Raw genomic sequence first — 11,425 nt, 5'->3', positions numbered from 1 at the left:
CACCGTCCCCCTAGATCTCCACGGGAGCCCCGCAGGGCAGTCTTTCAGGGACCAAGTGGAGGCGGGGCGGGGGTCAGACTCAAGCATCCCTGCCCCTCGAGGGCTAGCCCCCAACTTCGAGTCTGAAGATGTGGAGGAAAACAAGGCCAGGACAAGTCAAGCAGGATCAGAGACACGGGTGCAGGCGAGGGAGAAAGAGCCGAGCCACCGCCTAGAGAGGGGGCCGCAGGCGCCACGTCCCGGCTGGCGGTTGGACTCCTCATGGAGCTTTAGCGCTAGAAAAGACCTTATGAAGTCAATGAAGAGCCTGAGGTCCAGACAGGACCTGAGAAGTGTCACAGGGCCAGTGGTGAATGCCTTCCTCTGGGGACGGGGCCGCCGGTCCGCCCTCCGCGCCCCGCTGTCGGGCCATCTTGACCCCACCCCATTCTGGATCCCTGGAGCCTCGACTGTGGGTGAAGCGCCCTTGCCCCTCGCACCCCAGGCTCTGCACAGGGTGACAGACATTCCCCAAATCCTGGTCTCCGCCAGGCTCCGGGCTGGTCGCAGGTGGAGGAGGAAGACGAGCCTGGGAGTGTCTCCCTCGGGGGCGGCCCCTCCCCCTTCACCCACTTGCTGGCTCTTGCTCCCTGGGCTTCACGCTGCGGGTCAGCTCATTGGCACACGTCTTCAGGGGCCATGTCCCCAAAGCCCGCAGGGCTGGGGAAAATGCTAAGGAAAGCTGGGGGAAGTCGTAGACTGTCACCAAAAACAAAGCGTATGTGTTAAGTGAGAGCACACGTGCCTGGCAGTGGGACGAGGGCCTCGCACGCCCCATCCGCGAGTTCACACAACAAACAGATTCTTATCAGCCACCCTGTTTCTTAGATGAGGAAACCAAGGTCTGTCGGATTCCAAAACCTGTGCCCTTAACCACCCACAGACTCGTCCCCCAGCGTGGGCCGGGCCGAAAATATACACCGACAAAACAAAAAACAAAAGACGAAACAGAACAAAAGGACGGCGAGGGAGGAAGGTCCGCGGACGGTTCTAGGGAACGAGAGGCCGTGGGCTGGCAAAGAGGAAGCCATCGTAGGGGGTCACCAGCCACTCCTCCCCTCCTGAGGTCTCTCCCACCTGTCAGCCTCCCCCCTCCAGCACCAGGTCCCCTAGGGACAGGGCTATATCCGCCTGGGGTCGTCCTCTGCTGCTGACAGGGCTGAACCAGACCTGGAGGACAGAGGGGCCAGGGTGTGGGGAGTGAGGGAGCACGGAGAGCACGGGGAGCACGGAGGGGCCAGCTCCTCGGGTTTCAGTAGCAGGAGCCTCGGGTGTCTGGTGGGTTAAAAATACAGAGGCCCCAACTCAGGGTCATTTGATATCAGCGGCTGAGGCTTACAAGTCCAAGGGCCTGAAGGCAGGGGCTCAGAGAGAAGGGACGGAGCAGAAAGTAGGGAACACAGCAGCAGGGAGAGCAGGCAGGGGGCAGGAGGGGAAGGTACAGCTGTTGGGAAGGACTGGCTAGGCCTGGAGGGCCAAGGGCAGGGAGTGGGAACGAAGTGGGAGAAGGTGGGGGGCTGCGGGGCCAAGGTCACCTTTTCGCCCCATCTCACATCCTTGGGGGAGCAGGAGGTCAGCGTCCTGGGGGACAGGGCCAGTGCTCCAGGGTCTCACCCCCCACCAACATGCGGCAGAGGGAAGAAATCCCCGCCCTCCCTCCTGCCCTCTGGCTGCGGGGCTGTGGGCACGACCGACCGGGGCTCTCCTGTGAGACCAGGAGAAACGTTCTGAGGCCTCTCCAGCTCCCACCAGCCCTGCTCAGGTTAGCTCCGGCCTCTCCTCCAGTGACAGCTGTCTCTCTTGGACCCACTCCTGCCGCATTCTTGAGATTTTCTGTGGCCTTCCTTGCTTAGCTGTGCAAGGTCCACCCCACAGGAGGGGGCAAAGTTATTCCTCCTAAGATAATGTCACGCCCCTGCCTGGGTGCAAACTAAACCCTGTCTCTCCAAAGTCGGAGATCCCTCAGGGTGGGAAGGGGGGACTTCTGACTTTGATCCAGCCTCTTCCCTGGCTTCCCTCGTGCCTCAGTTTACCTGTGCATGGTAAGAGCCCTGGAGGGCCGAGAAGAGGGTCCTTCCTTCCCAGGAGCCTAGAGCAGAGCTCCTCTCTGGTGCTCGCCCCCCAGGCTGGGGCGCAGGAAGTTAGAGTCCCTCCTCCTGCCAACTCTCAGGTGCACAGAATGAATCAACCTCCCCGGCTGGGGTTCGGGTCGAGGTCCCACCTCTTCGGGTTTTAACCTTTCCCCTGGCGTTTACACCTGATCCCCTTTGCGAGAATGCATCGTGGTCCAGCCTGGGGAAGCCTCCCTCCCCGCGTGCCCTGGAGAACCGGGTCCCCTTTGATGGGAGTGCAGAGCGCGAGCAGGAGGCAGGAGGCAGGAGGCGGCTGGACGGTTCCCCTCCTCTCCTGGGCCTCCTCGCGGGGAGAAACCCCCGCCTCGCATGTCTGCAGGGTGGACGGCAGCCAGGGCTCCTTGCCCCCCGCCCGCCCCGTCCTTCCCTGCGTCCCGACTGAGGAGTGTTGAGTGAAGCACAGGAAACTGGCTGGGGCCGAGCCAGGTGGCCAGTCCTGGACGAGGCTCCATCTTTTATTCAGAGGATGACCTCATCCCTGGTCCTGGCTCTCTGAAGGGAAGTGCAAGGGGGTCTCTTTCTGCAGCCCGCTTGCTTTTCACGGCCCCCTCCGCCCGCGGGATCGAGCAAACAGACCTCGTCCGGAGGAGCTTCCCGGGTTTTCCGACGACGACGGGGAGGCAATCCAGCCTCTGTGCCCCTCTGTGTTCGTGAATTCAGTCTCTGACCCAGAATCCCTCCTCTCCACCCCCATTCCCCTCAGTCCGAGTACCCTGGCCCTCCCCGGGCTCTCCCTAATTACCCCACACCTCCCCTCCCCCAGCCCAGCATCATTTACCTCCGACTCATCTGGTCTTATTTTTAGCTCAGGCCTTTTCCTTTCTTAATATGGCGATGAGCTTCTAGGCCGGTGTGGGACCGCGCTGAGGAGTCCTGGACGGCGGGGAAGGGGCGGGGGAGGGGCTCTGGGAGGCCGGGGGGGGGGGGGGGGGGGTGAGGGGGGGCGGGGTGAGGTGTAGGAGGTGGGAGGGTCTCTCTCGGAGCTGCCCTGGCCTCAGAAGGTTATCCTCTCTCCTGCCAGGCCGAGAGACATATTTAGATGGGACCAGGTGGGGGCCAACGGGTGCCAACTTCGGGGCCGGCTCCGGTTCCCTCCCCGCCCCCTGCTCCTATCCCTCCTCCTGACCCTTTCACTCTTGGCTCTGTCGGCAGCCTGTCCGGGACCCAGCAGTGTCCTCTGTCCACTGCTCTGGGCCCTTCCCCACCCCGCCCCCACCGTGAGCCCCTAACTCGGGATTCAGGACCCAGGGCCCCTCCCTGCCCCGGCCACCCTCTTCTGGACCAGGAGAGCCGACCCGACCCAGACCCCGCGACATCCATGGGCACCGCAGACAGGATGGGGGCCGCGGCCGTGCCCGGCCCGCGGCTGGCATTGCTGCTGCTGCTGCTGCTGCTGGGGACGCCCAGGCCGGGGGTGCGGGGGGAGGACGGGCTGGACTTCCCCGAGTACGACGGTGTGGACCGCGTGGTCAACGTCAACGCGAAGAACTACAAGAACATTTTCAAGAAGTATGAGGTGCTGGCGCTGCTCTACCACGAGCCCCCTGAGGACGACAAGGCCTCCCAGAGGCAGTTCGAAATGGAAGAGCTGATCCTGGAGGTGAGTGGGGGGGCTCCGCAGGCCCATGGGCACGCCGCCACCCCCCCCCCACCGTGAGCCCCAGCTGGCAAGTGCGCGCAGCCTCTGAGGGGGCCTGGGGGGGGGCGCGAGGGACAGCAGTGGACACAAGGGCATGTGGCCTTCGCCACAAGAGAAGGGAGACTTGGAACCCAAAGTCCCACCCCAGTCAGGACATCGTGGGCCAGAGAGGCTGCGGGGAGACCTCGCCTCCACGCTGCGAAGCGCTGGGTTTTGCCAGGACCCGGGTGTCCTTGGAAGGGGGGGCTCCAAAAAGGAAAGGGACGCTCTTCAGAGGACAGGGGAAGAGCCGCACTGTGGGGCGCTGTGGCCCCGGTCTTGCACCCCAAGGAGACCCGCCCGGTATGAATTTTAAATGCCGTGGACAGTCGACATTCGTCTGCACATTCATCCACATCCACATTCGTTTGCATTCGCTTCCCGGCTGGAGGTTCCACGGAGACCACCGTGGCCTCGCTCCCTCTCCCTCGCTCCCTCTCCCTGCCCAGACTGGGCCAGGCTGCATGCCCTGGTTGGAAAATTCTTGCAGAATGCCTTTCCCCCGCTTCTCTTTGCGGGAAGCTTCCTCCCACCCCCAAGTGGACTTCAGAACGAGAGCAAAAGTTTGTGTCTGGGGACGACTGGGACGTGTGGTCACACACACTCTCCATCCTTGGATAAGGACGTCTTCTCACCCAAGCTTCTGCAGCCCTTGGCAGTATGGATGGGCCTCGGCCCGCCCGGAGGAAGGACCGCAGGCTCCCGTGTGTGTGTGTGTGTGTGTGTGTGTGTGTGTCCCTGTGGCTGCTAGAACCTGCCACCTGATTAATGCGCTGAGTATTTTTATCCTGAGCGTTCAACATCTCTGGCCATCCACCTGCCAGCAGCCTCCCTTCCCCATCCTCCTGAGGATCCGGCACCAGGGTCTGTTAGGTGGGGCGCCCTCGGCAGAGTGCATCGGGCTCCAGGGTCCAGCCGGGAGGCCGAGGGGGCAGGGTCCTGTGGGAGTGAGGGGCTGGGGTAAAGAGGGGGAGGAGTGCCCTGCCTGGGTCCCCTCTAGGGCCTGCTGGAGTCTCTGTCTCTGAAGGTGACAAGCGGTGGCCACTGTGACCCTCTGGCTTTCCCCACTCTTCAGGGACATGACCAGACTCCCCCCACACCCTCCTGCCCTCCAAAGCTCTCCCCAGTGGGAGTTACTCAGGGACTTCTAATGTCACCCCACACCAAGTGTGGCCTTCAGTCAGGATGGGGGGCAGGGCCTCCGTCACTCTGCAGGCAGGGCCTTCCTCAGGAACCCCCTCAGGAACCGGGAAGGATCACACCTTCAAGGGCAGGATCAGAAGCACACCGACGAGGGCCACGTAGGGGTCAGGGGCCAACACTGGACCGCAGACCAAAGGGGTGGGCTTGCAGGGCACGGGGAGAGGCCCCGGATCCTCGCGCGGCACCCAGGGCAAGTCTTCTATTCCGCAAACGACCCCACCGGGAAGCCCCCCGAGATGGGAACAGAATCCTGGAGCCGACTTTAACCCTCCGTTCCCTCCAGTTAGCGGCCCAAGTCCTGGAAGACAAGGGCGTTGGCTTCGGGCTGGTGGACTCTGAGAAGGACGCGGCAGTAGCCAAGAAACTAGGTAAGGGACCGGCCTTGTCTAGGCCAAGGGCCCCACCGTGCCCACTGGGAATGGAGTCGGAGGTGGGGGCGGGGAGACTGAAATTGGGACGATTATGGCTGGGGTTCTGGCATCTCCTTTACTCCTTAGAGAGACCCAGGCTCAAATCCCAGAAAGGGGGGGCGGTGGCCTTTATACTCACCTAAGAATCAGGGCTAGGTGCTGGGGGAAAGGGGACGCCAGGGAACACCACCGGCGGCGAGGATGGAGAGGCCCAGTCACACCCCTCTGTCCAGAGCTGGGGCCCCGGGAGTTAAACACCGGCCACCAGGGAGCAGCACAGGCCCGAACTGGGCTCCGGGTGTGGCTGGGGAGGACGGTCAGTGATGAAGTCATCTAGTCAGTAATAGCAGTGGGTTAGAGCCGCCCGAGTCCTCCCGGGAGGTGAAGGAAGCCAGGGAAGGGGGGACACCTTGTTAGACCCCACATCTCCCTATGTCCCCTTAACACCCCCCACCCCCCGCTGATCCCACTTTCTCCCAGAGAGCCCCAGCCCCCCCACACACACACCCCCTGGAGAGCCGCCTGGACTAGAGCCAACAGCACAGATCCCAGGGCTGTGGGGTCTGAAGGGAGGGGAGAGGGGCGGGGGAAGGGAGAGTGGAGAGGAGGACGTGGGGTCCAGGGACGCTGGCGCGGGCCCTGGACCAGTGGGCAGCCCGGCGCCCGGGCTCACCTATGGCTCTGGCTCGCCAGGACTCACGGAAGAAGACAGCATCTACGTGTTCAAGGGAGATGAAGTCATCGAGTACGATGGCGAGTTCTCTGCTGACACCCTGGTGGAGTTTCTACTCGATGTGAGGGTCCCCTGCCCCTAACGGCATGGCTTTAAGTCTTGACACCCTTCGCCGACCGAGTCCAGCCATGCACACGTGCACGCGCGCACACACGCGCGCGCACACACACACACACACACGCTTGCAGGTGATGGACAGCCCCTGCCTCCCTCTCAGCCCTGCCTCCCTCCTCCCTCTCCTCCTCCTTCCAGCAAGGAGAGAACTCACACTCTCGCCGCTGGCCCCGCTCCTCCAGGTCCTAGAGGACCCCGTGGAACTGATCGAGGGTGAACGAGAGCTGCAGGCATTTGAGAACATTGAGGACGAGATCAAGCTCATTGGCTACTTCAAGAGCAAAGATTCAGAGCGTGGGTAACTCCCAGGTGTCCCTCCTTGGACCCCCGTTTTATCTGTCCCCCTAACTCCCACTCGGCCCACTGTCTCCCCATCTCTACGCCCTCCTCTCTCCGACCCACCTGCACTGGGGGCTCCCGGATGGGCACCCCCAGCGTTCCACCTTCCCCGCTAAAGTGCAGCTGCTCTCAGAGGACTGAGGGGTGGGGTCTCAGAACGAACCCCTCTGGCCGAAGGAGCCTTGGGGAGAAACAGAGGGGACGTGGTTCCCTGGCCGACCCTGGCCTCCCCAGAGACTGACTCCGAGTTACTCCCTCAGATTACAAGGCCTACGAGGATGCCGCGGAGGAGTTTCACCCCTACATCCCCTTCTTCGCCACCTTCGACAGCAAGGTTCTCCTCCCCGCGGCCGTATGGGGTCCCCCTCACTCCCCACAGCTGCCCTCCAGACCTCTCTCCCAGAACCTACGGTCCCCCCCTACACAGGACACTCCTCACCCCACCCCCACCTCAGGCCTCTCGCGCGCGCCCCAAAGATTTTAGATTCCCTAACCCACCCCTCTAGCGTTCAGCCAAAGCCCAGAGCAGTCAAGACACTTGTCCATTGTCACAGTGGCAGTGACAAGGGCCCAGGCTGTCTGACCTCCTTTCTAAGGGCTGCTCCCCGTGACACTGCCTCGCCCCGTGACCCACCTCCCCCTGCTCCGCTCCCCCCACCCCTCCCCCAAAGGTGGCAAAGAAGCTGACCCTGAAGCTGAATGAGATTGATTTCTACGAGGCCTTCATGGAAGAGCCCGTGACCATCCCCGACAAGCCCAACAGCGAGGAGGAGATTGTCAGCTTCGTGGAGGAACACAGGAGGTGGGGAGCAGGGTCAACAGACCCCACGGGTACTGGCAGTGGGTGTCAGAATGGAATCCTAACCCAGATCTGGCTCTGTCCTTCCTCGCCGTCGCCCTGCATCAGTGGTTCTTGACGGGGGTGAGGTGGGGGAGGACTTCGCCCTCCCGGGGACAACTGGCCGCGTGGGAGACATTTCCGGTTGAGGAGAGCGCTGCTGGGTAGAAGCGGGGGCGCTGCCTAACCTCCTCCAGTGCCCCCAGGACAGCACCCCGCAACAGAATTGTCCGGCCCCACATGTCAGTGGTGCTGAGGCCGAGAGGCCCTGCCTGCACTCCACAACTGGAAATACCCACTCATCGGTGTAAACGCCACCAACTCTCACTCCCCCCACCAGACCGGGGCAGGGCCGGTCAGCTTCGTCCAGCTCCAGGTCCACGGCACCTGGCCCGGGGCCTAGAACTTCAGAGACTCTCAGCTGTAACGAGTGAACGAGTGGATGCCCAGACGCCCAGGTCTTACCTTTCTTCCAAAGATTTCTCTCCCAGTCCGCTGGCCCCCTCTGGGTTCTCCCACCTGCTTTAACCAGGCAATGATCTGGGCCTGGTGCCCAGAGCTTAGACTTTGCCAGATGGCTCTGTTCTGGGCTACAAGCCGGCTGTGCCCGAGGCTTGACCCAGAGGCAGCCTCCGCTGCGAGGGCCCCCTGGGAGGGCATCCTTCTCGCCCACTGAGTAGTGACGGTCTCTTCCAGATCCACCCTGAGGAAGCTGAAGCCCGAGAGCATGTATGAAACCTGGGTGAGTGTCCCCTGGATGGGGCCGGGCCCCTGGGGGAGCAGGAGTGACTGAGGACTCAAGCCCCGGGAATATTCCCACCTGCTGTGCCCTCGCTTGTAGGAAATCGATGCACCGGCATAGTGCGGAGGGTTTCGTTCCGAAGGACGTGCCACGAACGAGACACACAAAAGCTGTTAAAGAAAACAGGGGGAGGAGCCCCGAGATCTGGGGCTAGCGGGTTTGCAACAGAGGTGTGGGGGCCCTGGCGCTGAAGCGAGCCGTGTCCCTTGGGACAAGGCCACCACCCCAAGGACGTACCTGTCCTTGAATCCAGAAGCTGGATTCCCATCCAACTCAGGTTCAAGGAAGAGATAGGGGGTGTCTGGCTCTCTAACTTCGGGGAGCACAGCTAAGCCCCCCTCCCCCTAACAGGAAGACGACATGGACGGAATTCACATTGTGGCCTTCGCAGAGGAAGCTGATCCTGGTGAGGGAGGAATGCAGGATTGGATGGGGGGGCACCGGTGAGAGGGGGACGCGGGTGTTTGTGAGTGAACAGGCTTCAACGGGAGGCATTCCTGGGGATCCGCGGGCAATGGCGGGCAGTGGGGGGCCGTCAGGACACCTGCCGCCTCCGTGTCCCCTTCTCCCCTGCCCCACCTGACACTTCTTCCCTGCGTTCCCTACAAGATGGCTACGAGTTCTTGGAGACGCTCAAGTCCGTGGCTCAAGATAACACTGATAACCCCGACCTCAGCATCATCTGGATCGACCCCGACGACTTCCCACTGGTGAGGGGCACAGCTCTCCTAACCCCCACCCCCCGCCTCACGGTGGCACTTTCTAAGACGAGCTTCCTTCAGGGTCCCGGCCCCAACTCCTGGCTCGAGGACCTCGGGAGGTTATGTCCAGTACAGGTTCAAGGGCACCGTGGGCAGGAAAGGCACCCTGAGAAGGGGAAGCAGGATGGGGAGTGAATCTCACGGAACGTGGCACCCGATTCCCAGAGCAGAGGCTAGGCGGGTAGCTCGTGTGCCCAGGGCTGACTTCTCCTACAAACGCCCAGAGTTTTGGGGGGGGGGGGCCAGATGCACACCCTATCCTGCAGGTGGGTCTACACAATCGCAGAGTCCAAGCACAGGGATCCCATTGTCAGGGGACAGCTTTGTGCCCAGCGGGATCCCCAACACCTAGTGCCCGTTAATGTTTACTTATTTTTTAAATTTTTTTTGACATTTTTTATTTATTCTTGAGAGACAGAGAGAGAGAGAGAGAGAGAGAGAGCGTGAGCAGCAGCCGACCCTCCTGATACTTTCTTTCCCTCTGGGATTTTTCCCTGTCACTGCTTACCTCCGCTCCTTCCCTTTGGGCCTTAGGGCTGGGCCTGTCCCCCATCCGCATGGGTTCAGGGGGACCTTCCTCTGCCCCTGGACTGAGCCTCGCGCTCGCCCTCCCGGACTCGTGTGTTCCTGGACTCATGCTAACTGACCACACGTGCTCTCTTCGCAGCTGGTGCCATACTGGGAGAAGACGTTTGACATCGACCTGTCGGCCCCACAGATCGGAGTCGTCAACGTTACTGATGTGAGTCCCCTTCCCTCGTGCCCCGCTGGCCCCTGACTCTGCTTCCCGGCCCAGCCCACATCCCCTGCTCTGCTGACTGGGCATTGAACCCTGCCCAGAGGAAGGAGACGCGGCCGGGCTCATGGCTGCGGGGAGGGGGAGCGACTCGGGCCCTGAACACACCCCTGCTGGAACTGGCTTGTCATCCTCAAGGCCCGGGTCACAGCCCATCTCCTCCACGAAGTATGTCCAGACCCCCCGTTTGGAGTCCCACCCCTCCTCGCCACTCCCAGCGCCCACTTGGCATTGAGAACGTGACTTCTCTGTGGCTCTTTGTGTGTTACGCCTGCCCCTCCCAGCCGACTCCGCACCCTTTGAGGACAGAAAGCTTCTCGCTCCCTCGTGGCAGGTGCCTCAGACGTGCTCGCGGAGGTGAACCGAGTGGAGCCACAATCTTTTCGTTAATACAATTGTCAGTCCGACTGGGGAGGCAGGTGCTCTGTTAACTACGCGCCCGGATCTCGTAAACTCTATCATAAAGGGCCCCATAAAATGCCAGGGAGGCACAGAAATCAAAGCTGCTTCTGCTGCAGAGAATCCGAGAGAAGGGTTTCAAAGGAGTGGCATTTAAAGTGGAGCCGGGACAACCTACAGGGGTCCCCCACGTGGAAGTTGTGAGAAGCCATCCCCAGACCGATGGAAAAGTTAGTGCCAAAAGTCAAAAGTAGGGAAATGAATACCAGGTTCTGGAAAAGGCAGGTCATTTGTTGGTGTCGTTGTTTTGGTTCTTGTGGCGTGAGAGTCGAGAGGTTTCTGCGGACGGTGCTGGGAAAGCAGGTTAGGAAAGCCTTGATCGGAAGGGCTGCTGGCTCTGTTCTCTGGCCACGAGGAGCCACCAGTGGTCCCTCATCAAGGGCACGACGGGTGTGTTGGAGAGGCTGAGGGAGAAGGTCTCCTCGCCAAGCCACTATCCCAGCCCAGACCTCCACCTGAACAGCACCCCCCCGCCCCGCCCCCGGCCATGACAGGTGCAGGGAAGGGACAGAGGATGTAGGCAAGGACTCAGGGAGCCCTGGACGGGTCTGAAGACCTGAGTGGGGCTTAGCTCGGGTCCCCTGTGTGTGCCTCACCCAGGCGGACAGCGTGTGGCTGGAGATGGACGACGAGGAGGACCTGCCTTCCGCTGAGGAGCTGGAGGACTGGCTGGAGGACGTGCTGGAGGGCGAGATCAACACAGAGGACGACGACGAGGAGGACGACGACGATGACTAGTTACTGTGGCCGCCGTGTCCCAGCCCGCCCGCTCTCCTCCTCGTGATCTCTTCTGCCTCCCCTGTCCCTCCCTGGGCCCCTCCAGGGACACCGGGTCACTCTCTGCCCTGGGGCGCGCCGGGGTCCGCCGGCTGAGTGCTGAGCCCCTGACCCTCACCGGACGAGGACGGATCCCACTCTTAACCCACGTGCCAGCCCGGGTGCCTCAGCTGACTCGTGTCCTATCCCACGGTGGCCCTGGGCCCGCGATTCGTTTCGTCCATCACTCTGTACAATCTTTCCTGGGACTCTTTCCTCTTCGGTTCCCTCCACCCACGCACACTCTTCCCCACACTCTCAAATCCTGCATCCTTCTGACCGGCCTGTCCCTGGCCAGGAGGAAG

The 11,425-nt window shown here is 62.0% G+C and overlaps 1 protein-coding gene across 1 annotated transcript; it reads left to right on the top strand.

The window, feature by feature from the left end:
- The first annotated feature begins 3,431 nt into the window (after positions 1-3,431).
- Positions 3,432-11,425, top strand: CASQ1 (calsequestrin 1). The gene is made up of 11 exons (XM_047840779.1): positions 3,432-3,771; positions 5,336-5,420; positions 6,156-6,256; positions 6,492-6,603; positions 6,909-6,982; positions 7,320-7,450; positions 8,183-8,228; positions 8,640-8,694; positions 8,898-8,998; positions 9,717-9,791; positions 10,905-11,425. Exons 1-11 carry the CDS (start codon positions 3,490-3,492, stop codon positions 11,040-11,042), a joined length of 1,200 nt encoding a protein of 399 aa, XP_047696735.1. The 5' UTR covers positions 3,432-3,489; the 3' UTR covers positions 11,043-11,425.

This window comes from Prionailurus viverrinus, chromosome F1 (genome assembly GCF_022837055.1).
Source record: "Prionailurus viverrinus isolate Anna chromosome F1, UM_Priviv_1.0, whole genome shotgun sequence".
NCBI lineage: Eukaryota > Metazoa > Chordata > Mammalia > Carnivora > Felidae > Prionailurus > Prionailurus viverrinus.
The sequence above is the reverse complement of the archived record's forward strand: the minus strand, read 5'-3'. Positions and strand labels throughout refer to the sequence as shown.